Raw genomic sequence first — 22,954 nt, 5'->3', positions numbered from 1 at the left:
AATTAGAATGTTTCGTAAAAAAAAAAGAACATCAATTTTCTTTTTTCACAAAAAAGATTTTAAAATGCTGAAAAAAAAATTCTTAAAATTAAAAAATTCTTTTAAATCTAAAAATTTATTTTTTAGCATGAAGAAAAAAAGAGGTGAAATTTTTTTTACAGCAAAAAGTTTGCTTTTCGTGTATTTGTCAAGTTTTTTTTTTTTTAATATTTCTTTTTATTTTTATTTATTTTATTCTGATAGTCTAAATTTGAAAATTATAACCAAATGCACCCAGTTCGTTGTGTTCAGATTAATATTTTTTTATAGTTTATATCGTGTTAAAAAAACCTTTTTTACGTTTAAACAAAAAATACATCTAGACAAAACTCTTTTGAATACAGATTTTTTTAAAAAAAAGAGATTATGTGTTTTTGGATATAAAATATATAAAAAAAAAAGCAGAAACATTGTTTTTACTCTTTCTAAAAAAAAAACTGTACAAAAAATTAAATTATTATTTTATAAAAACGTGTGGATAAAATTTTTATCTCTTTATATAATAAATATATACTATAAGTTTATACAAAAATACAATAAGTATAAAAAAGTATATGGATTATTCGAAAAACACATTCTTGTTGGACAATATTTGAACTTTGGTATTTATAACATGAAAATGATAATACATAAAGCTGATTGTCCATTTATAACACAAGTTCGTTTTTTAGCCATGGTTCTCATTACACATGAAATTAAAAAACTGCTTCATATTGTAGCTTTACTGGTCAAAAGGTATAATTTATCAAGTTTTTACCTGAAAAGATTATTAACTTGTCTAGAATTAATAATCGGAAACGGGCTGAACAAAAATATCTGTATCCGGTTTTTCAAAGGTCAGTTTTTTTTTTAAGTATAAATTTTAAAAAAATTCCAACTAAAGTAGAAAAGATTTTTTCATACTTGATTTCAAATAAATATCTGATCGACATTAAATTTACGATAGCCAATTTTTTTTTTCGTTTTGGAATGGTAGATTTGATCAGAAAAATCTTTCAAAAAATAACGTTTTCATCAGCATACAAAGATTATTTTTATTTATTAAAATACGAAAATTTGTTTAAAATATACGATATAACAAAAAATTTAATTTTATGTTATTTTTACTAACAACTAGATGTGTGGAAAAAAATTTTCAAGAGTTTAATTACATGTTAAAAAAAAATTTAAAATCCAAAAACTGGAAATTTTTTGTAAATCTCGTAAAATTCTTGGTAGAAAATAAATCAAATTTGATCTACAAGATAAAATTGAAATTATAACGTCAAAGCGAGTAAAAATTTTTTAAACAGTAACGAGAAAATTAACCTTCTAAGTATGACATATCTAAAAAATTCAAAATTTTTTTTTTAAAGTTAATTGAAAAAAAAGGAAAATTCCGTTCCACAGCTATTAAAATTTTTTTTAATATACACGCTTTTTCTTTTTCTACATTCCATGTTAACATACATTTAAAAAAAAATTGTAATGTACGTGTATTTAGATTTGAAAGGAATAATATGATATTTTCAAAAAGCGGAGAAAATTTGTCTGAAATACATATTAGAAATTTAAATAATAATTTGGAATCGTTAAAGTTTAGTACGTGAGTTAGAATAAAACAACTTTCTTTTCTTACATTAGAATTTCTAGTTAAGTTAAAAATTTTAAACTTTAATTTCTGTTTAAATGGAAATTCAGATTCGACTTGTTTTATAAAAATAAGAGTCCCGTCGGCGTAACCTACTATAATAAAGTTTTGAAATGTACTAAAAGCAAAAGCCCATATACAATTTTTGTTTTTTCTTATAACATTTGTGCAAGTACTTGGTTTTATTTTCCATATTTTCATTTCCCCTTTAGAATTAGAAGTATATAAATAAAAATCATCTAAGCTAAGCACGCAATTTGTTATTGAACCCGTATGATCATGCAATTTTTTCAAACAAGAGCCGTCTGATAAATCAAAGAAAAAAATGTCACCATTAGACAATCCTGTCACCAACCAGTTTTTTTTACGAGAAAAATTTAAGCACCATATTGATTTTCTAAATTTGTTTATTACTAAATAAGGGTTTTTAGAAGATTTTTTCCATAAGAATATTTTTTTACACTCTGAAGCAACCGCGAATATGCTTTTTGATTCATGAGTCGAGATTAAACAAATTTTACTTTTTTCCATTTTTCTTTGGCCTAATAAATCAACTTTTAAGTCAAAAATTGATTTAAAATGGAATTTCCATAATTTTACAATACAATCCTTTCCCCCTGATATAAAAAAATTCACAACACCACCCTGTTTGAAAAGAGAAAAAATATTCGTATTTTCGTTAGAGATGTTTATAGACGTCAATAGACAAAACCGATCTATTTTCCAAAACACGATTTTTCCTGCCGAACTATTTGCCATCAGTAAATTTCCTTTTGTTTCTATTTTTAAGAAAAATGAATTTTGAAAAGAAAATAAGCCTTTAAGATAAAAGCTTTTTACATGATATAACCTGATGTCTTGGTCATCGGTAGCAACCAAAAGGGAACATTCTTCATTAACAAACTTCACATCATGAATTTTGCGTAAATTACAAAATTGTGAATTATAAATATACAATGACATTCTATTTTCGGATATTGCTTTAGAAAATAAAATAATGTCCAGTTTTAAATGCAAAATAATTACAAAATTAACAAGATTGTTATTGTATATAAAAAATTGTTGAACAGATTTTTTTCTTGTATATAAAAATTTGTTCAAAAAAATATTTTCTTTATATTTTAATATTTTTTTTGAGCTTAATTTTATATAAAAAAAATTAAATTCGTGATAAATCAATACAGCACTTTGGTTGATAAAAGCAAATATTGGATAAATAATAAACAATTTTATGTTCACTAATTTTTTATCATGACAAATGCATCTAACTTGCAATTTTTTTTGTGATTGAAGTAAAACTAAATTTTCAAAAGTCATAAAAAAATCAGCTTTTTTCTTATATAAAATTTTTTTATCAAATAAATCATATTGGATGAAAAATCCAAACGATGTTTTTCCGATTATTTTTGTAACAAAGTCTTGGTGACAAATATGAAATTTTTCGAAAGAGATATTTATATTTAGTTCAATAAAAGTTTTTTTTTTAGTATTAAAGATACTCAACCCACCGTTTTCATAAGAAATTATTAATAAAAGCTCTTTCTGGTCAAAACAAATAGATAAGATTTTCTTTTCTTTGTAGATTTCGAGTTTTTTATAATATTTAATATTTTTATTTTTTTTTCCGAAAAAACATATTATATATAAAAAAATTTTGTTTTTTTTAGTACATGTCACGATTTTTTTTCCGGTTGCCGACACCTTAGTTAAAATAATTAATTCTGAGCTTTCTTCGAGTAAATTTAATAATTTTATTTTTTGTTTAACCAAAGAAAATATATAAACTTTATTAAAAAATACCGTACCTAATATCAAAAAATTTCTATTCAGAAAAATTTTTTTAAAAAAAAATTCATGAAAATTATCGAACGTATTTATAGATTTGGACAAAATTTTATAGAGTTTTTTTTCTTGAAAAGAAAAACTATCGGTTTTTAAAAAAGGCATCCTTAAATTCGGTTAATATAAATATTTTAATACAAAAATTTTTAAGATGATGAAAATCAGGGCGGTCGCATAAATTTTGTGAGTTGTATTTGTTTTTTCCTGAAAAATAAACTAGATTTTCATAGTAACGAGATTTTTTACATAATAAGCATATTTTTTTCTTAAAAGTTTTTCGAATTGTATTATTATTCCTCTACTATCAGAATCAATTTTATTTTTTAACAAAATCATTAGTTTACTAGGGGTTAAATTTTCGAAATGTTTCAAACATTTAATAATTAAACACTGGGATATATACACTCTTTCTTTTTCCTTGTGGTTATATATATTTAAATATAAATTTTTTTTTTTTAGAAAGAAAAATTTCGAGTGATCATTCGGTTGTAAAAATAAATTGAAAATGAGTTTTTTTTTTAGTACGAAAAATTGTAGCTTTCTGATTTTTTTACATTGGATAAGGTGGACAAAAGGTGTTTTGTCTTTTAGTAAAAGCTCAGTTTGATTTAAAATTAGAAACTTTGACAAAGACGATACGTCTTTTTTAAAAAGAATTGAATTTTTATTAAAAAACATGAAAATTGACGATTGTGATAAATTAATTTTAAAAGAAAAAAATTTTTGTACACCACAAATTAAACCAGTAGCCTCGGCTAAAATTTCAGTTAAATTAAATTTACAGTTAACTGTTGTTTTTTTCTTGCTGTATAAAAAAAAAGCATTATAGCACGATCGTAACGTTTTAAAAACTTGCATTGGTAAATATGTTTTATAATCTATGATATTTGAAATTTTATACGATAAAAATTTTAAATTTAAAGATAAAATAAAAAAATAAATTTTATTTTTTTGGTATTTGATACAATCATTGTAATAAATTATTTTTTTAAAGTTTATATTCGGTTTATCTATAATATGTTCTTTTATATAAGATTTATTTTTAAACAGAAAAGAAATATCTAAACATAAATTTTCTCTGAAAAGCTTTTTTTTTTTTTAAAAAAAAATGTAAAAAAAAAAAAACAATAATCTTGAATACATAGATTTAAGACCGGAAAAAAATTAACTTTATTGAAAATCAATTCCGTTTTTCTATTAGTCGATTTAAGGTAATTTAAATAATTTCCAATAAAACTAAATTTAATCTTCAGTAAGAAGAAGAAGAAGGAGAAGAAAATTTTTTTAATTTTATTTATAACTCGTTTGAAAATGAAAAGTTTTAAAAAAATTAAAAAATTTAAATAAAGAAAAAAATACGTGAAATAGAAAATATTTGTAGTTTTATAAGTTCTCGATACGTATGCGGAAAAAAAAATTTTTTCCATTTCATCGGGTAAAAAATCCAAAGTTTTTAAACACAAGACACGTATTAAAGAAAATAATTCAAATATATTTGAAATGACAAATAAACAACCGTTTTTAAATACCTGAAGCATATTATTTTTTAATTTAAAATAGAAACTAACATGATTGCCAGAATAACAGAAGAAGTTGAAATTTTTTTTATTGAGTTGATTTTGGATATAAAAAATATTTCGAAATAAACAATTTTCTTTTTTTCTTGTTTTGAAAATAAAAAAATTAGCTTTCATGTTTTTTTTTTCGAAATTTATATAAAAAAAAAGTTCATACAAGAAAAAAATACAATCTTTATCCAACTTCCAGATTTTTTGTAAGAAAATTTTTTTTATTAAAAAACCAGAATATATTTTATGCAGAAATTTATTGATTTCTAAACTTTTTATATAAAAAAAATGTTCGTATACAATTATGAACATAAAAAAATTATTAAAACAACATTGATAAATTAATTTAGCATATACTATGAAAAAGGGTACTAAAAATTTTAAAATATAATTAAACACAGAAGATTTATTTTTTGAAAAAAGCTTTGAAATTTTGTTAGCACTTTTTTTTTTGAAATGTTTTGCATTTTTTGAAAGTTTTTTCTTAATTTCATAGAAAAAATAATTCTTAAATTTTTTGTATAAAATTAACCCAGTGTCATTTAGGTTGAAGCGTAAAAAAAATGGCACCGAATCGTTCAAAAAAAAAAAATATTTGTAATTCAAAATTAAAAAACGTTTTTTTTGAACATAATTACTATATATGTAATTTTTCAAAAGAAGAATGTTTTTAATTTCTGAGAACAAAATAAAACTACAATGATTTAAAATAAAATAAATATATAAAATAAATTCAGTGACAAAAAAATTTTGGTGATACATAAAACAAAAAATTAAAAAGTATTAAATATGTATATATTTTTTTAACATTACCATCTCGATCTATTTTCTGTGATTGTATTTGACAATGAATGTCATTTTTTTTAAATATTCGGAAATTTAATATCATGCACATGAAATTGTTTGATCGAACTACGTAGACATTCTTTCTCGCTCAGACGTTCAATTCTTAATACCATAATTTGATTAAATTTTATTTTATATTTACTCGAAATATCTGAATACATTTGTCCAACGGCGCCGCTAGCTGATATATCTCTGTATTCTTTATACATATTTACAGCTTTGAAATTTAATTTGTATTTTATCCAAATTCCATATTCTTTTATATTTTTGTTATTTTTTTCGTATATTTCTTTTATATCGATTACATCAATTTGGGCCTTTTTTTTTTTTTGAGTTGCAGTTATATTACGAAAATAGTTACTTTTAGCATTTAGTTTATTTTTGGCAAATATTTTCATTACAACAATTTCAGAATCAGAGGTTTTTCGACTCGGTGTTAATTTACCAATTACATAGTATTCACGAACCCATGTCATTTCGTATTTATAAATTTTATATCAAGATTACAATAGCAGAACAACTTCATATGTTATCATATATTTTAACACAAAGTTTTGATGCAATTTAAACGTAATACCAAAATTGGTTCTGTAACAAAATATCCTAAGAAAGAAAACAATCAATGTTGGTATAAAACAATAGGAATGGGTTTTAAATTTTCACCTAAAATGGTAAAAAATTTTTATGATGACAAAAAATGTCCATTTAAAGGAAACGTGTCTATACGAGGAAGGATTTTAAAAGGTATGGTCATTTCAACTAAAATGAAAAATTCAATTATAGTAAGAAAAGATTACTTGTATTATAGATCTAAGTACAAAAGGTTTGAAAGACGTCATACTAACATCCCTTGTCATTGTTCTCCTTATTTTAAAATAAAAGAGGGAGATTTGGTGACAATTGGACAATGCAGACCATTGTCTAAAACAATTAGATTTAACGTATTACGGATCGACAGTCAAAAAAATTAACGTGAGATAAACAATTTTTATTAAATGATCATCGAGTACGTATTAATAGTAATTTTTATAAGGAAAAAAGTTGTACTCGAACTCTCTCTTTAATTAAAAATTTCGAATTTGTTTTAGGGTATGAAAAATCTTCAAGCAAATTACAATTTATAGGCCGAACTCAGTTATATTTTTTTAAAAAAAATAAAATAAAAACATTAATAATAGATTCTTTTTTACTCTGCGAAAATAAAAATTTTTTTTGAAATAAATATCATATACGAAAGATATATTTTGATATCTCGATATTTTTTTTTGAATGCAATTAAAAGTTGATGGGATAAACCGCCTTATTTTTGATACTTTTGCCAAAAGAAACTGCTTCAAAAATTGATCGATTTTTAATAAATTATTTGCATATTGTGCAATTTCTGTTTGATAGATATTATTTTTAGATTGATTTAAAAAAAAAAAATATTGTTTTGAAAAAATAATTTTCTTATATATAACTTTTATAGATATTTTATTTATTAATAAATATAATAAGTTAAAAAAATAATTTAAAGATAAAAATTGAAAATAAACTATCAAATTTTTTATATTCCCAAATTTTAATTCGAGTTTAAAAAAATTTAATAAACTCCATTTTAAGTATATAAAGTTATTTATATTAGACAAAAAATTTACCGAATCATGAACGCGTGTACTACGTTTAGTATTTTTTATGAATAAAATTTTCATATGATTCGAAAAAAAAATACTACAATTAAGTATTTTTTTTAAATTAGAAAATAAACACATAGGATAAAAACGTGTATTTATTTTTTTCTGAAAAAAAATCCAAAGAAAAATTCTTTTCTTGATTTCTTTAATATTCTTTGAAAAAAAAATTTTTATTTCAAAATATAAGTATATAAACCATAAATTGTAACCAATGTTACTATCTATTAATAAATTTTCAAAAATTTTCCTGCAAGTACTCAAATTTCGCATAAAAAATGGGGATGCTATTAAAATTTAATAAAAAATATGTTAATATGTTTTTATTGTAAAATTTTTATTTTCAATACATCACAAAAAGTGTATAAACAACATACAGAAGGAAACAGACACAGAATTAACGTCTGTGTGTATATAAAGAATTTTTATTTAAACTGGCTTTTAAAACGTGTGAATAATTAATTTTTTTGATTGATTTGTACTTTTTTAAAATATAAAAATGATTCTTTAAATAAAAAATCAAAATTGATATAATTTATTTTTGTAATCGGCATCTACCATTAAATCAAGTATTTTTATCAAATTATTTGATTTAATATTTATAATGTTTTTTTATCTACAAAAACATTTGCTTGATTTAGGTCTGAAATTTTAACTAAATTTTAATTTAACAATAATATAATATACATTTTTTTAAAAGTGTGTCAGACAACCCTTATATATTTTTAGCTTGGATGAAAAAACCATTTGTACTAGACGGAACCGGGCATCTCCTAGGACGTTTGTCGTCAACTTGTGCAAAATATCTTTTACAGGGAAATAAAGTAGTAATTCTAAATTGCAATAAAGTTCAGATTTCAGGAAAGAAAATCAGATCAAAAATAAAGTATACAAAGATTTTTAATAAAAAAACAGCAACAAATCCACAAAGAGGCCCTTTGCATTTTAAATCTCCTTCGCAAATTCTTTGGAAAACCGTAAGAGGAATGCTTCCTTATAAAATAAAGAAAGGTTTGAAAGCTTTGTTAAATTTGCGTGTTTATGATGGTGTACCTTATTTTTTTAGCAAGATGAAAAAATTTGTTATACCACAAAGTTTAAGAGTTTTAAAATTATCCAAAAATTCCAAATATTGCGATATAAAAGATATTTCTCTTGAAATAGGTTGGAAAAACTATGATATAGTGCAAAAAATAAACAACGAAGACAAACTCAAAAATAGATTGTATTATATCAGCAAAATGGAACAGATGCGTACAAAATTTAAATGTTATGAAAAAAAAGTTAATATTGATTAAATTTTAAAAAGACCTCTTTTTGTGTACATGCAAATTTGTTTATATTTTTTTGTAAAAAAAAGATGTCTCGACTTGACAACAGACTTCGTTTTCAAATTGAAAAAACAGGTTTAGCAAAATGGATTATTGGTGTATGCAAAAAAAATAAAATAAAATTTGTAACTTTGTTACAACAAATTTGCATACCTTCTATATTGTCTAAAAAAGACTCAATAATATGTTCAAAAATTGGCATCGATAAAATTCTAACTTTTGTACTAACATCTCTTCATTTAATCGAAATGAACGATAAATTTTTTAAAATAATAATTTTAAGCTTAAGCAAAGAATCGGGATTGCAAATTAAAACTGTTTTTGATAAATTAGGAAAAATTAAACAAATTTCAAGCTATCTTATATTGAAACCGGATTTTTTTAAAAAAATAATTTTATCTTTAAATGTAACTCAATATAAGAAATTAATTATTTTAACTCCAAATTGTGTAAAGTCGAGTTTGATCCAAAAAAATATAAAAATTGATATGATTGTGTTTGAAGATTTTGGTTTAACGATTCAGTACTATTCGGTAGCTTGCGTAAAAAATTTAATTTGTTTATTTCATTTTAATCGAATTTTGATATTTATAAATTTATTAAGCAAACGAATCAAATTTTTAAAAAAACTTTGTTGTTTAAAATCTGCATTTTATTTTTTAAAAAACGAAAATACAGATTTAAAAGTACGTAATATTATACATATGTACTTGTTTTGTCCTTTTTCTTTGAAAATTAACTGCATTTTAATTTTATTAAAATTCGGTTATAATTTTTCTTTTGAAAAAAAGAATAAACATAATAGTTTAATTATATTTGTATCTTCGAGAAAAATTTGCGAAAAATTGTTTTCACACTTCAAAAGAATTTTAAAGGTCGGAAAATTGTGTAGAGGAATGAATTTTTTTACAAAACTGCTTACATTGCAAATGTTGGAATGTAAAAAAATAACCGCTCTCATTTGTTCTGATTCCGAAAACATCAAGTTAAATCTTTTAGTAAGTAATTGTATAATTAATTATGATTTTCCTGTAGATTTACGAACATATCTACACCGAATAGATAAATATGTTCAATGTAAAAATAATAGTTTTTTTATAAACCTAATATCAAAAATGGAAATATTTAGATTTTATTTTTTAAAGAAGAAATTTAATACAAAGTTCAAGAGAATATGTTTAAATTGGAAACGGTTTCGACTTTATGTCAAAGATAGCTGTTTGTTTAATAAACATTTTTGATTTATAAACTTTATTATTTTTACTGATTTTAGAAAAAAATTTTCTAAAGACAAAATAGCAGATAATTTTCTATTGTGTAAAAGTAAAAAAACACCTGTAAGTTTTTTTGCAAATAAATAGTTTTTTTTTGAAACAATTGTTTTGTATAAAATTTCTCCCAAATTATTCATTTTGTTTTTTTTGAATAAAAAATTAAGAAAATTCGCAATTATTTTTTCACGATTTTCTTTCACTTTGATATTTGTTAGCCAAGTTTGAACATAAACCTTTGTTTCTACAGTCACACAATTTTTTTTTATGCTTTTTTTACAAAAATGTAAAAAATTTAGGCATTTTTTTACATTAAAAACAAAGAAGGTGTAATTTTTTTTTTTTTCAGAAAAATAATTTTTCTAAAAGTTGTTTGTAATAAATCTATCTGACCTTCTGAATTTAATATACAAAAGGATTTAACGCTGTTTTTTTGTTTTTTTTTTAGTTTGATATTTATTATTTTTTCTGAAAAAAAAAAAAAATAAACTAAAAAAAAAACAAAAAAAGTTTTATCGAAATTGATAAATAGAAAATTGTTTCTAACGAGAAAATATGAAACACCTATCTTATTGTCAAATAAAATTTTATTTGAAAATGTTTTCTTTTTTAAGTCTTTTTCTACTCTGTAAACTATTGCAATTGAACTTTTATTTTTTTTGTTGTTTATTAAACTAATTGCCTTTTTCGTATTAATTAATTGCCTAAAATTTATAAATATATAGTTAGTTATATTGTTTTTTTTATGTTTATTAATAAAAATTGACCAAACTGGACCAATTTTTTCAAACATTTTTTTTATCCAAATCAATTTTGAAAATTCAAAATTAACATTATCTATGTAAATGTTTGTGAAATTATCATTAATTTTTTTATAAATTGTGCAAATGTTAGTCAATAACCCAGAAAATTTGAAAAAAAAATTATCAGAATTATTCAAAATTTTGATGGAATTAGAATGTTTTTTAAATTGTATAAATTCACGTCTTGTATTCTTTGTATCAGTAGATGTAACTTTATATAAAACAATTTTTCCAAATACTAAAAAACTTTGAAATAAAAATCTAGTATAAAAATAAGGTTTAAAATTTTTAACAAACAATTTTGCAAATTTAGATGTTTTTGTCCGGATGTTACAACTTTTCCATGTTAAATACAAAGGAATTTTAAAAATGTAATCATCTGAATAAAAATTTATTTTCTTTAATATAAATTTGGCATCTTTATAATTTTGAAAATTTAAATAACCATATCCTAGAGATTGGTTTGTAAATAAATTAAAACATATTTTTAAAGAGTGCATTTTCTTGTAAAAAGAAAAAAAAAAATACAAATCACGTTCTTGTGTAGTATCATTTAAATTATTTATATGCAAAATGTACAACCGTTTGCATAGACTTAGATTGTTCATCTCTTTTTATCGCCTTGCTAATATGTTATCTGAAATTAAATTTATGTATAAACTAAAACTATTTAAATACAAAAAAACATAAATTTAGACACAATCTCGATGGGAATCGAACCCACAATCTTTAGATTTCGTGTATAGAAGTCTAACACGCTATCCATTGCGCCACGAGATCTGACTTGAGAGATATCCTTAATTATACATCAGATTTATCTTTTATGAAAAAACACCTTATTTTTTTCTCGGATTTTATTACAATAAAGTTTAAACCAAACAATACGAAAAAATCACTGAAAGGAAGAACTCTTGTCGAAATATTGTCAAATAAAGAAAGTATATTAATTTTGAAAAATTATTTTTTTGAAAAAAAAAAATTTTAAACATATCAAATAACATGAAATGTATAAAACTCTTTATAAGAAAAATATCAGCTTTTTTAAACTCGTTAATTCAATGCGATGTTTTTTGTATCTACAATTCGTATAAAATTTTTAGAGGCAATCGGCAATTATATTTAAAAAGAATTATCAACTTGTTCGCAAATAAAAAATTGATTTCGTGTACTTTTTATAAAAGTTTAATCGGAAAACCAAATTTTGATATATTTTATTTCTTTTATTTTATATATACAAATTTACATTCTAACTTAATATTTTTAATAATAACCGAGTTATTAAATAACCAAATTTTTACGAAAAATATTTTTAAACTTAATCAATCATTAATACCAGGTTACAATAAAGATGATTTTGTATTTGAATTATGTTTAAACTACAAAGTTTTGTTTAAATTCACACAACTCAAGGGTTGCCTCATTTCTTGTTTTTTCACATATATCGGAATGAATGTATATAACTTTTTTGATATTTTATTTCCACTTGACTTTTTGTGTTTTTATGCGATTGAATATTTTTTTTCTTTGTTTACACATGATTTAAATACAACTAAATTATTTTATAAACTATTAATTTGTTTTAGTTTTTTTGAAATTAACATTTTCAAGTTAACTATATCTGATCTAACTATTTTGATCCAGTCAAAAGAAACTTCTAGTTATGCTAAAAAATTTATTTTTTTGATCTTTTTGAATTTTAAATCTTATAAAACTAATTTAGTCTTTTACGGGAGTTACCATATCTTATTAAAATCATTTTGCGAAAAAATAAAATTTTGGATTTGCAAACAAAATCTATGCCGTCACGTTTGATTTATTTCTACGGAAAGAGCCAGCTGTATTGTTCTTTTTTTAATTTTATTATTTTTAAGTCGATCTTTGACTACCATGGATTTGTTTATAATTTCTATTAACAAAAAATCTAAAATTTTACTAATTGCAATTGATTTTTCGGATGATATTTTTTTTAATTTTTTATTTCTTTTCATTATAAAATTTTTAATTCTTTTAATAGACAAAAGCATTAAATTTAGATTAGTTTTTATATAAATTTAAATATAGAACTATAGTTTTTTTTTAAAAAAAATTTTCATATATTTAAATATAACACAGAACTTCCTGTTGACAAATTTACATATTTTATTATTTTCAAATAATTTTTGTCAAAATTATTATACACATTTGATAAACAATTGCATAAAGTTGTTGTTTGCACGGAACCGCATGCGGTGTCTAGCAACATTTTTACTTTTATCCCATTTATGATTAAAATTTGCAAATAATTTAAATAAAAAACAACATTGGAATGTAAAAAATAATTTCTTTTGAATTTTTTATTTAAAAAGAAGACTAACTTATTCCACTTAAATTCATGTTCTTCTTGGAATGGAAAAAACATAATTTCGGAACTAAAAAAAATTGTACGTTTTATATTCGGTAAATTCTTTCTTAAATTAGTTATGTTTTTTATGAACACGATAAAGTTTTCAAAAATCGTTAAATGATCGGTTGTTTTATCAAGATCTGCTATTAATTTGAATACTCTCGAGTTTCTAAAATTTAAATGTTCTTCTATTTTAAACAAATTGTTCAAAAAAAAATCGCAATAAAAATTTTCTAAAAGCACAAAATTATTTATGGGTATTTTTTTTAAAAAAATACTGAAGTTTTTTTTTAAAAAAAAAAAAACTTCAGTATTCTTAATGTTATATTTTTGTGATTTTTCAGAAAATTTATAAAAAAATAAATTTTTTTTCTTATTAAAATTTTCTATTTGAATATTGTTATTGAAATTCATAAAATGTAAAAAATTTGCATTTTTTTTTATTGGGTTGTATTCTTTTATATTCCTTGCATTTTTTTGCGTTTGAAAAAAATAGGTATTTAAATTTATTTTTTTTTGGTAATTGTGTTTTATCCAGATATAATTTGTATGATATATAAATGTTCCGAATGAAAAAAATAGTAACTTACACGCAGGCCAGAAATCTTCGGTTTTATTTAGTAAAAATTTTAAGTTGTTTAAAAAATTCATCGGAGTCAAGGGCGTGTAAAAATGTATCTTGTCTGTGAAATAAGAAAAGCCTACTAGAAGTTCGGCTCCTGTTTTAGCTTTATTAACTAAAGGAAAACTCGATTCATGCTGAGACTTAACATAAAACATCCAAATTTTGTATATGGAAATTAAATTCAAATATTTATTTAAAATTATAAAATAAATTTCATATTTTAGATTAGTTTCTAAAATGTTTTTTTTGAGTTTTTTATATTTTAATAAAGATCTTATCTGAAAAAAATGAATTTTTTTTCCTATTGAATTGAGATTATATGAAGAATTTTCCTTAATAAAAAAATCCAGTTTAATTTTTACAATTTTTCCAGGTAACATTATAAGCTTTTTAAATAAAAGCATCTTCATAGATTAAACAGTATATGATTACTGAATATCACTCAAAATATAATTTACAATTTGATGTAAAATGGGCAGCAAAATTTACAAAAAAAATAAAAATAAAATAAAAATTTTTTTATTTAGAGATTATTCTTAAAAGTATAAAAAAAACATTAAAATTTCATAAAAATAAAATAAAATTTTTATTTTTATGAAAAAATAGAAAAAAATTCCATGTTGAATTTAATTTATATTTTGAATCGAATTCAAAAATTTAAAGAATTGTATTGGGCAAAAAAATGTAAACTTTTCATATCTTCTTTGATAAACGATTTAAATTTATTCGACTTAATTTTTTTACAAATTTATGATAAAATAACAATTGCTTATCTTTGTGAAATAAATGTAAAAACAAACTTTTGTGCGTTTTTTCAAATGAACTTTTTAATTGAAAATTTAAAAAAAACAGCCATATTTTTTTTCAATGTAAATAATTCAAAAATTGTTAGAAAATATGCCTATTTTTATTTGCCTGCGATTAAACTAAGTTTAAGCAAGTGTTATTAGAAAACTTATCACAATTTTGTAGTTTTTGCGTATAATTATGTTAATAAATATATAATTATACGCAAAAAATTGTTATGCTAAAAAATTTTCTTGGATTAAATAATAAGTTAATTTTTATCCATAGAGTACATCTTAATTTTAAAAAAAATTGGTTAGAATTTAATCTCATAAACAATGTAGAAAAAAATTTTTATGAAGTGAAAAAAAATGAAGTGAAAAAAATTATAAAATCTTTTAATACTCAACGAGAATTCAAAAATAAAATCGAAGAACCTGAAGTAGCCAAATTTCAAAGCGAAACAAAGCCTGTTCATAAATCAGACGATTCTGTTAGGTGGTACCTTCAATTAATAGGAAAAGTTAAACTGCTTAAACCGGAAGAAGAAATCCAGCTTGCCAGAGAAATATCTCAATTATTGCAATGGGAACATATAAAGGTTTTTTTGAAAGAAAAACTCGGAAGAGAACCTACTGCATTAGAATGGTCGGCTGCGTGTAAAATATCTGATGTACAAAAATTCAAAACAGTTTTATATAATTCAAGAAAAGCAAAAGAACGCATGATCGCTGCAAATCTTAGGCTTGTCGTTTCAATTGCTAAACGTTATTCGAACAGAGGAATGTCTTTACAAGATTTAGTCCAAGAAGGCAGCTTGGGTTTAATCAGAGCTACTGAAAAGTTCGATAGCGAAAAAGGTTTTAAATTCAGTACATATGCTACGTGGTGGATAAAACAATCAGTTAGCAGAGCAATTGCTGATCATTCTAGGACAATACGGCTACCTGTTCATCTATATGATACATTATCTGCAATAAAAAAGACGACTCGTATCCTGACAATAGAACTGGGAAGATCTCCTACTGAAGAAGAAATTGCTTGTAAAATGGACGTAACTGTGGATAAATTAAGAAGTGTTTTGCAAAGTGCACAACCAACTTTATCGTTAGAAAAACCTATAAAAAATGACGGCGATACCGCCCAGTTGTCTGATTTTATAGAGGCAGACCAAGAGTCTCCTGATGAACATGTTGAAAAATCAATGTTACGTGATGATTTGCGAGATGTAATCAACAGCTTAAGCTTACGGGAAAGGGATGTAATTAGGATGAGATATGGACTCGACGATGGTAAAATAAGAACTTTAGAAGAAATCGGCCAGATTTTCAGTGTCACAAGGGAAAGAGTGAGGCAGATAGAAGCTAAAGCAATCAGAAAGCTAAGGCAGCCCTATAGAAGTTCGATATTCAAAGACCATTCGTATACACATTTAAATACCTCAGAAAAAATTTTTGACCAGAAATATCAGTCAAGAAAATAGCCAACATTTAGACTTATTTATTCGGAACATATCTCGTGTTTTCTTTTTGGTAAAAAAAACAAAAAACGAGATAAAAGTATAACCACTAAAACTGGCTCTTAATTTTGCTTAAAAAAAAATGCATAATATAGTTGTTTATAATAGTCGGTTAAAAGTTTTATATATTTCAAAAAAATTCTTTTACAAAAAAATGAAAAAAAACAGACAACATCAAATTTCTAGTTGCAATTATTGTTTTTCGTCAAATTATTTAGATATAATAATAAAAAAAATCAATAGTGTTTGTATCAAAATGAGTTTTATAACAAAAATAATTTTTTGTGTTTACCTGTTTAATCCTTATAACATATCGAGCTATGAACCAATTGATTTAGTTTCGGAACACGTGAACAAAAGTTCGCTTTGTGATTTTTCAAATCAACCACACGACAGCTGTGTTTATTTCGACGCGGGTTTAAAAAAAATAAAAAACTGTTATCAGAACACATGGTTTAATTTGAAAAGTAAAACTTTAGAAAATGTTCATGAAATAAATTATCATATTCCTATGTCCATGAAAGACACGCTGGTTTTATTGTTTATAACCGCAACTGTTATTCCCTTATCTAAGCATAACAACATTTCTCCTATTCTGGGGTTTTTATTATCTGGCTTAATGTTGGGGCCAAATGGATTCGGTTTAATTCATCAAATAGAAACTTCTAAAATTTTGGCCGAATTCGGAGTGGTTTTTTTTTTATTTGAAATGGGATTAGAATTATCTTTGTCTAGGTTGAAATCCCTCGGTTTAGACGTATTTGGATTAGGTTTTTTACAATGGTTGTTAACAGGATCATTAATAGGGTCCGTTTTTACCGCGTGTCATTCTACAATTGAAGCTGCGACTGTAATTGGATTTAGTCTCGCACTATCGTCTTCTGCATTTGTACTTCAAATTTTGTCAGAGAGGAGAGAGATTGGTACGAAATTTGGAAGAGCATCATTTGGTATTTTACTTTTCCAAGACCTCGCGGTAGTTCCTCTTTTAGTTATAATACCATTGTTATCTTCTGGAAAAAAAGGAATATTTAATTTACTCAAAGCATTATGGGTAGCCGCGAATAAAGCCATTTTGGTCTTAAGCATCATGATTTTCGGAGGAAAAGCTTTATTACAGCCAGCATTTCGATTGAGCGCTTCTTCAAAATCTCCTGAAGCGTTTATAGCAACTATTTTACTGACAGTCCTCGCAATGTCCACATTGACAGAATCGATTGGATTATCGAATACCTTAGGAGCATTTTTGGCCGGAGTATTGCTAGCCGAGACTAAATACAAACATCAAGTGGAAGCTGATATTGCTCCTCTGAGAGGTTTGTTACTGGGATTATTTTTTATAACTGTTGGATTTGCAATTGACATTTCTTTGGTGATAGGAAATTTTCGACTTATCATTTGTTCAATTCTTATTTTATTAGTAGTCAAGACATTTATGACAATCTTTTTAGGCATTGTGTTTAAGTTGAATTTTTCAGATGCACAAAAAACGGGGCTGGTGTTGGCTCAAGGAGGCGAATTTGCTTTTGTTACCTTTGGCTTGGCTTCTAAACGAAATCTTATATCACCTCAGTTTACTCAATTATTATTTTTAGTAATAGCCTTATCGATGAGTATAACTCCGTTGTTAGCATCAATCGGTTCCAACATTGGAAATTTAATTGAAAATAGAAAAAAGTTAATTGGGGCCAAAAAAGAAGATATAAATGGAGCCAAAGATTGTGTGATAGTTATAGGATTCGGAAGAGTTGGTCAAGCCGTATGTGAATTGCTAAATCTAAAATTGATTCGGTATATAGCGTTTGATTTGGATCCTTCTAAAGTAATAGAAGCAAAAAATAAAGGATTTCCGGTTTTTTTTGGAGATGCATGTCGTCCTGAAGTTTTAAAAGCTGCTGGTATAAAACATCCCAGATCAATTGTACTTACTCTGAACGATAAAGATAAATTGAGCAAAATTGTCAATGCGATTCGACGCGAATATTCTACTGTCCAAATTTTTGCACGTGCTAAAGATGTTAAACATCAAAAAATATTACAATTATGCGGAGCAACTGCCATCGTTCCAGAGTTGCTGGAATCAAGTTTACTATTAGGCGGTGCCGTATTACTATCGCATGGGATTTCCATCGAAGAAGTTAATTCGTTAATCGAAGATTCAAGAAAGAAAACTCTTTCTGATGCTGGGCTAGAAGTACCATCCTTGCTTTTTGAGAATTTCGATTAAGTTGCAACAAATTCTTTTTTTGACTTACCGAAATTATTAGAAGAACAGAAATAGCTTTTTTTTTATTTACACTGATGAATAGTTTCCCGAAAAGCCATTCGTGTGTTTTTTATTTTCTTTTTTAGAACAATTTGATATGGAAGTAGTGATAAAATTTCCCTTGGATGACTGAGTTCGAAAATATGTAATATGTATTAATTTCTCTTAAACTGCTTTATTTTTTTAAAAAAACCGATTGGCACCTGGCCTCCTGCTAAACGAGGGTAGATTTCTCCCAAATAATAACAAAAATGACCAGCAATCATCCCTATTACATCAAGTTTTAGTGTTCTTTGTTTCATGAAATAACTGGATACCATTAATAAGAAAGGAAGCGATGATCCTTTGATATGCAAAATATCTATTAGATTGATCAACTGTTGAGCATTTTTTTTCCCCCATATATATATTATCATAAAAGTTATCGAAGGCCCCAGAAAGCTTGCCTGCGGGACAAAAATTTTTAGTAAAAATATAATCGAATTTCCGGTAAGTAATAAGTGAAAATAATCTTCTTCTCTGTTTCGGAAAGAAAATAACTCCAATGATTTAGAATACCTGATAAAAAAAAAAATATAAAAAAGAGTTTTTAACCCAATCTGTCCAAAAAAAAAAACATGACTTAAAAGACGCCAATAGTTATGAAATTCGATAATTAAACGATAGTTCAGGAAAATATTGATTGGCTTAACATAACCCGCAAAACATAACAAATTAACTGCTATTGAAATTATTAAAAATGTTCGAGTTATAGGAGGAAACGAATTAAATAAATCAATTATCATATAAAGTAAATTTGATGAAAAATTTAAAAAGGCAATATCTACTAAAAAAAAATTTTTACCCGTAACAAGTTTTCTCTAAAGTTTTTTATATATAAATTATTTTTTTCATATTGAATTCGGTTATTTACTAGCCGTATTTAGTACAGTTAACATTTCTAAATTTACAGAGCAAAAAGAATTACCGAGTGAAAAATTGATATTACATGTGAACTTTTTCCTATATAGTATGCTGTAAGCTCTGTTTACATTATAAAAAAATTTAGTCAAAAACAATATTTTATCCTGTATCAAAATTGGTTTTACGAAAAAAATTTGACCATTTGCACAAATAAGACATATCCACGTGGCCTTTTTTTTCATATGAATGTAAAAAACTAATATTTTTCTGATCGGAGATGTAAAATAAAATCTAGCTATTAAACAAAATTTTCTTTTAAAATCTAACATCGTGTCGGCTCTCATATTGATATGATTACTTTGTTTCATTCGGAAAAAATAAACATTTCCTAATTTGTCAGATAAAATAAAAGTTGTCATATCTAAAAATTTTCCACATACCAGAAAACTAAAATACATAATCTTTGCAAATAATATAAATTGCTGGAAATTAGATTTTATATTGAAAATTGTAAGACCTTCTGTTGCATCTATTGTTAAAAATTTGTTCTTATAAATATCAATGTCAATTAAATGCAAAAACAAAGTGTTTATCTGAAAAATAATTTGGATTTTTTTTAGCTTAACTTCTGCTATAATTATAACTGTATTATTAAATAAAACAAGTCTTTTTTTAAACAAATTTTTAAATATACACAAAGAATTCCCGTTTGTTTTTTTCAAATAAAAAAATTCTTTAAAAAGGAAAACTATTTTATCTTGAAAAAAAGCTTTTCCCCCGTTTTTTTTGTTATATTTTAATTTTTTCATAATACGAAAACATAATAAAAAAAATGCCTTTTTGTATATTTCATTAATTTTATTTAATTGAATAAAATTTTTATCAAAACAAGATACGAATGAACATGAAATCAGTTCAATATAAATAGTTTTACATAACTTATACAAAAACACGTTGTTGAAATTTTTACCAAAAACAAATTTTTTACAAGTTAAAAAATCATAAAAATAATGATAACGCAGAGCTTTCGAAAACAAGGATATAAAAAACATGTTATATTCACGCGTTTTTTTGCATGTAAAAAAAAAATTTACAATAAATAAATAATCGTATTCAAATTGTATAAAACTATTAGGTATTCTAAAATCAGATTGTAGACAGAAAAAACTGACGAGCCAATTTTTTTGAAAAGTTTGAATCATAGTCATGTCAGTAAAATTTGATAAAAAATTAATTGTTACATAATCAGATATTTCTATTTTTTTTTTTTTAATTTCCAAATTATTAGCTTTTTATCGTTCAATGTTATAATCAAATTTGAAGAACATTCTGCTAAATCTATATCACTAATCAATGATTTTAATGAAAAATCCTCATAATTTTTTGCGTATTTTAATAACCATAATTTTGAACCGAAGAGTATAGTATGAAACAAAAAGTCCTCTTTTAATAAGTACAAAGGCGACGTGGAAATTTTTATAGTTTTTTGATTTTTTATTATCATTACTGAATTAAATATAATTTTAGTTAAATTTCCATTATTCAACCCCACGAAAATTACAAGTTTCTCGTTTTTCGAAATAACTTTGGCTGAACTCGGAGACCATGGTAACATCTGTATTCCTACTAATTTCATAAAATAAAATTTATTAAGAGAGTAAAAACGAATAGCTTTTTGCTTTTTTTCAAATAAAATTAACATATTCCAGTTCAATTTTTTATTAATGACAAAATTTCCAAATAAATGTATATTTTGAAAACTTTTAAAAGTCAAAATTTCAAGTTCAACAAATGATCCGTCTTCTAATATTTCTAATAAAAATCCATTTTCACTTGAAATAATTAAAATGCGCAAAGCATGCGCCAAAAAAACAATACAATTTGTTATACAACCTCCATAAAACTTGCATTCGCTGATATTTTTTTTGTTTTTATAGATTTTAATAAATCTCACATTTTTCGGTGTGCATTGGATTATTCCTTTTTTTAAAATAACATATTCTGAAAAGATGCTAGGAGAATCTGTTATTAGACAATGTGAATTGATTTGTCCCAATTTCTTGGACAAAAGGAAAATATCAGTATGAAATTTGAAAGAAACTAAGATGCTGAACAAATTTTTTTGACATTCAACTTTATTTATACCTTTAGGAAATTCTTCTGTTTTTTTATGAAAAATGTGTTTTAGAAAACAACCATAACTCAATAACCTAATTGATGATTTTATTTTGTTTTTACACAGAAGCAAAATTTTAGATTGCTTTATTTTTAAAAAATTACCTAAAACAAAAGCAGATACCAAATGAACATTATTTAAAAATTCTTGTATAACTAAAATATACCTAGAATGATATCTGGGATAAAAATAAGATGTTATAGATTTATTTTTTTGAATATTGAATTTAAAAAATTGTAGATAGATATGATTTCCTGTTTTAATTGACAAAAAAATAAATCCATTACGGAGAACAAATATATCGTATACTTTGTCATAAAAACTATGTATGTACTGAATTTTCCAGTTAAATTTTAAATAAAAATAGTTAAATTTATATGAAAAAACAAATCCTAATAAATCTCCATCTTGATTAACCATTATGTATATCATTTTATTTCTACTTTTAAAATAGCCGAAAGATGTTATATAAGTATTTGACCTGTATTTTTTTTTATTTTTCTAAAAGGGATATCTTTGAATAGAAGATTTAGAGTATGTAAATTTATGAAAACAAAAAAATTTTCGCATAGAATTAAAATGCATTCTTGACATTTATTTGTACTAGGAAAAGGTAATAGAATATACGAAGAATCGTTTATCTTGCAAATAATACTGCGTTTTATGCATTTGGATAAAAAATTGATATAGTAAAAAACAAGAAATTTATCATAAGGACGATTGTAAATTGTTTCGATAGAAACAAAATTGCTAGTGTGAGTAAAATGAGATACAATGCAAGTGACATGATAACAAATAATATAATAATGTTTTATTATAAGGACTTTATTCGAAACAAATGGAATTAACTCGAGATTTTTCTTAATGCGACAAATAAATTTGTAAATATAATCGTTACAGATCAAAAAAATTAAATTTTTTTTATCCAAAGCTACTTGAAAACAAGAAAATTGTTTTATCTTTAAAATTTTTTTTAAGTCAACTAAATCTACTCGAATTAATTTTCCTGAATTGAAAATTTGAATAATAGTTACACATCCAATTTCATCAAGAAAAAACAAATAATTTTTATGTGTATTTTTAATTGTAAATAAATTTTGAAACAAAAAATTGAAAAAAAAATTTAAAATTAAACAAGAAATTATCTTTCCGTTTAAAGGTTGAATGTTAAATATTTCTAAATATTTTTCTCTATACAATATGAGTCTATGGTTATTTTTTTGAAAAACGCCCCCCGATACATACGCAGTTTGATGGATTGATATGTACCCAATATGCATATTAATTTTTTTAAAA

At 23.8% G+C, this 22,954-nt stretch overlaps 22 protein-coding genes and 1 non-coding gene across 23 annotated transcripts; 10 read left to right on the top strand and 13 right to left on the bottom strand.

The window, feature by feature from the left end:
- Positions 1-7: 7 nt before the first annotated feature.
- On the top strand, positions 8-892 carry CPARA_2gp281 (hypothetical protein; the record flags this gene model as incomplete). The annotated part of the gene is made up of 1 exon (XM_003239789.1): positions 8-892. One exon carries the CDS (start codon positions 8-10, stop codon positions 890-892), a length of 885 nt encoding a protein of 294 aa, XP_003239837.1.
- Positions 893-1,133: 241 nt separating this feature from the next.
- On the top strand, positions 1,134-1,301 carry CPARA_2gp280 (hypothetical protein; the record flags this gene model as incomplete). The annotated part of the gene is made up of 1 exon (XM_003239788.1): positions 1,134-1,301. The coding sequence occupies one exon, from the start codon at positions 1,134-1,136 to the stop codon at positions 1,299-1,301; it is 168 nt and encodes a 55-aa protein (XP_003239836.1).
- A 41-nt stretch (positions 1,302-1,342) lies between these two features.
- tbl3 (transducin (beta) 3-like protein) lies at positions 1,343-3,616 on the bottom strand (the record flags this gene model as incomplete). Its single annotated transcript, XM_003239787.1, has 1 exon — positions 1,343-3,616. One exon carries the CDS (start codon positions 3,614-3,616, stop codon positions 1,343-1,345), a length of 2,274 nt encoding a protein of 757 aa, XP_003239835.1.
- Positions 3,617-3,727: 111 nt separating this feature from the next.
- On the bottom strand, positions 3,728-4,369 carry CPARA_2gp278 (hypothetical protein; the record flags this gene model as incomplete). The annotated part of the gene is made up of 1 exon (XM_003239786.1): positions 3,728-4,369. The coding sequence occupies one exon, from the start codon at positions 4,367-4,369 to the stop codon at positions 3,728-3,730; it is 642 nt and encodes a 213-aa protein (XP_003239834.1).
- A 203-nt stretch (positions 4,370-4,572) lies between these two features.
- CPARA_2gp277 (hypothetical protein) lies at positions 4,573-5,841 on the bottom strand (the record flags this gene model as incomplete). Its single annotated transcript, XM_003239785.1, has 1 exon — positions 4,573-5,841. The coding sequence occupies one exon, from the start codon at positions 5,839-5,841 to the stop codon at positions 4,573-4,575; it is 1,269 nt and encodes a 422-aa protein (XP_003239833.1).
- A 101-nt stretch (positions 5,842-5,942) lies between these two features.
- Positions 5,943-6,401, bottom strand: rpl18A (60S ribosomal protein L18A; the record flags this gene model as incomplete). Its single annotated transcript, XM_003239784.1, has 1 exon — positions 5,943-6,401. One exon carries the CDS (start codon positions 6,399-6,401, stop codon positions 5,943-5,945), a length of 459 nt encoding a protein of 152 aa, XP_003239832.1.
- Positions 6,402-6,482: 81 nt separating this feature from the next.
- Positions 6,483-6,896, top strand: rps11 (40S ribosomal protein S11; the record flags this gene model as incomplete). Its single annotated transcript, XM_003239783.1, has 1 exon — positions 6,483-6,896. The coding sequence occupies one exon, from the start codon at positions 6,483-6,485 to the stop codon at positions 6,894-6,896; it is 414 nt and encodes a 137-aa protein (XP_003239831.1).
- Positions 6,897-7,070: 174 nt separating this feature from the next.
- CPARA_2gp274 (hypothetical protein) lies at positions 7,071-7,868 on the bottom strand (the record flags this gene model as incomplete). The annotated part of the gene is made up of 1 exon (XM_003239782.1): positions 7,071-7,868. The coding sequence occupies one exon, from the start codon at positions 7,866-7,868 to the stop codon at positions 7,071-7,073; it is 798 nt and encodes a 265-aa protein (XP_003239830.1).
- A 36-nt stretch (positions 7,869-7,904) lies between these two features.
- Positions 7,905-8,057, top strand: CPARA_2gp273 (hypothetical protein; the record flags this gene model as incomplete). The annotated part of the gene is made up of 1 exon (XM_003239781.1): positions 7,905-8,057. One exon carries the CDS (start codon positions 7,905-7,907, stop codon positions 8,055-8,057), a length of 153 nt encoding a protein of 50 aa, XP_003239829.1.
- Positions 8,058-8,329: 272 nt separating this feature from the next.
- rpl13A (60S ribosomal protein L13A) lies at positions 8,330-8,893 on the top strand (the record flags this gene model as incomplete). The annotated part of the gene is made up of 1 exon (XM_003239780.1): positions 8,330-8,893. The coding sequence occupies one exon, from the start codon at positions 8,330-8,332 to the stop codon at positions 8,891-8,893; it is 564 nt and encodes a 187-aa protein (XP_003239828.1).
- Positions 8,894-8,955: 62 nt separating this feature from the next.
- Positions 8,956-10,167, top strand: CPARA_2gp271 (transcription factor protein; the record flags this gene model as incomplete). Its single annotated transcript, XM_003239779.1, has 1 exon — positions 8,956-10,167. One exon carries the CDS (start codon positions 8,956-8,958, stop codon positions 10,165-10,167), a length of 1,212 nt encoding a protein of 403 aa, XP_003239827.1.
- Positions 10,168-10,504: 337 nt separating this feature from the next.
- pab1 (polyadenylate-binding protein) lies at positions 10,505-11,608 on the bottom strand (the record flags this gene model as incomplete). Its single annotated transcript, XM_003239778.1, has 1 exon — positions 10,505-11,608. The coding sequence occupies one exon, from the start codon at positions 11,606-11,608 to the stop codon at positions 10,505-10,507; it is 1,104 nt and encodes a 367-aa protein (XP_003239826.1).
- Positions 11,609-11,699: 91 nt separating this feature from the next.
- Positions 11,700-11,780, bottom strand: trnR. Its single transcript is given in 2 exon segments — positions 11,700-11,735; positions 11,744-11,780. It is a non-coding gene; the product is annotated as a tRNA-Arg (tRNA).
- A 219-nt stretch (positions 11,781-11,999) lies between these two features.
- CPARA_2gp269 (hypothetical protein) lies at positions 12,000-12,812 on the top strand (the record flags this gene model as incomplete). The annotated part of the gene is made up of 1 exon (XM_003239777.1): positions 12,000-12,812. The coding sequence occupies one exon, from the start codon at positions 12,000-12,002 to the stop codon at positions 12,810-12,812; it is 813 nt and encodes a 270-aa protein (XP_003239825.1).
- CPARA_2gp268 (hypothetical protein) lies at positions 12,803-13,024 on the bottom strand (the record flags this gene model as incomplete). Its single annotated transcript, XM_003239776.1, has 1 exon — positions 12,803-13,024. One exon carries the CDS (start codon positions 13,022-13,024, stop codon positions 12,803-12,805), a length of 222 nt encoding a protein of 73 aa, XP_003239824.1.
- A 65-nt stretch (positions 13,025-13,089) lies between these two features.
- Positions 13,090-14,418, bottom strand: CPARA_2gp267 (hypothetical protein; the record flags this gene model as incomplete). The annotated part of the gene is made up of 1 exon (XM_003239775.1): positions 13,090-14,418. One exon carries the CDS (start codon positions 14,416-14,418, stop codon positions 13,090-13,092), a length of 1,329 nt encoding a protein of 442 aa, XP_003239823.1.
- A 207-nt stretch (positions 14,419-14,625) lies between these two features.
- On the top strand, positions 14,626-14,958 carry CPARA_2gp266 (hypothetical protein; the record flags this gene model as incomplete). The annotated part of the gene is made up of 1 exon (XM_003239774.1): positions 14,626-14,958. The coding sequence occupies one exon, from the start codon at positions 14,626-14,628 to the stop codon at positions 14,956-14,958; it is 333 nt and encodes a 110-aa protein (XP_003239822.1).
- Positions 14,959-15,032: 74 nt separating this feature from the next.
- rpoD (RNA-polymerase sigma factor) lies at positions 15,033-16,277 on the top strand (the record flags this gene model as incomplete). The annotated part of the gene is made up of 1 exon (XM_003239773.1): positions 15,033-16,277. One exon carries the CDS (start codon positions 15,033-15,035, stop codon positions 16,275-16,277), a length of 1,245 nt encoding a protein of 414 aa, XP_003239821.1.
- Positions 16,278-16,395: 118 nt separating this feature from the next.
- On the top strand, positions 16,396-18,540 carry kea1 (potassium:hydrogen antiporter 1; the record flags this gene model as incomplete). Its single annotated transcript, XM_003239772.1, has 1 exon — positions 16,396-18,540. One exon carries the CDS (start codon positions 16,396-16,398, stop codon positions 18,538-18,540), a length of 2,145 nt encoding a protein of 714 aa, XP_003239820.1.
- A 194-nt stretch (positions 18,541-18,734) lies between these two features.
- der1 (protein degradation protein, DER1) lies at positions 18,735-19,364 on the bottom strand (the record flags this gene model as incomplete). Its single annotated transcript, XM_003239771.1, has 1 exon — positions 18,735-19,364. The coding sequence occupies one exon, from the start codon at positions 19,362-19,364 to the stop codon at positions 18,735-18,737; it is 630 nt and encodes a 209-aa protein (XP_003239819.1).
- Positions 19,365-19,484: 120 nt separating this feature from the next.
- On the bottom strand, positions 19,485-20,690 carry CPARA_2gp262 (hypothetical protein; the record flags this gene model as incomplete). The annotated part of the gene is made up of 1 exon (XM_003239770.1): positions 19,485-20,690. One exon carries the CDS (start codon positions 20,688-20,690, stop codon positions 19,485-19,487), a length of 1,206 nt encoding a protein of 401 aa, XP_003239818.1.
- A 47-nt stretch (positions 20,691-20,737) lies between these two features.
- CPARA_2gp261 (hypothetical protein) lies at positions 20,738-22,090 on the bottom strand (the record flags this gene model as incomplete). Its single annotated transcript, XM_003239769.1, has 1 exon — positions 20,738-22,090. One exon carries the CDS (start codon positions 22,088-22,090, stop codon positions 20,738-20,740), a length of 1,353 nt encoding a protein of 450 aa, XP_003239817.1.
- A 32-nt stretch (positions 22,091-22,122) lies between these two features.
- CPARA_2gp260 (hypothetical protein) lies at positions 22,123-22,938 on the bottom strand (the record flags this gene model as incomplete). Its single annotated transcript, XM_003239768.1, has 1 exon — positions 22,123-22,938. One exon carries the CDS (start codon positions 22,936-22,938, stop codon positions 22,123-22,125), a length of 816 nt encoding a protein of 271 aa, XP_003239816.1.
- Positions 22,939-22,954: the final 16 nt, after the last annotated feature.

Source organism: Cryptomonas paramecium, chromosome 2 (assembly GCF_000194455.1).
Source record: "Cryptomonas paramecium strain CCAP977/2A chromosome 2, complete sequence".
Classification (NCBI taxonomy): domain Eukaryota; class Cryptophyceae; order Cryptomonadales; family Cryptomonadaceae; genus Cryptomonas; species Cryptomonas paramaecium.
This window is presented reverse-complemented; position numbering and strand designations above follow the sequence as displayed.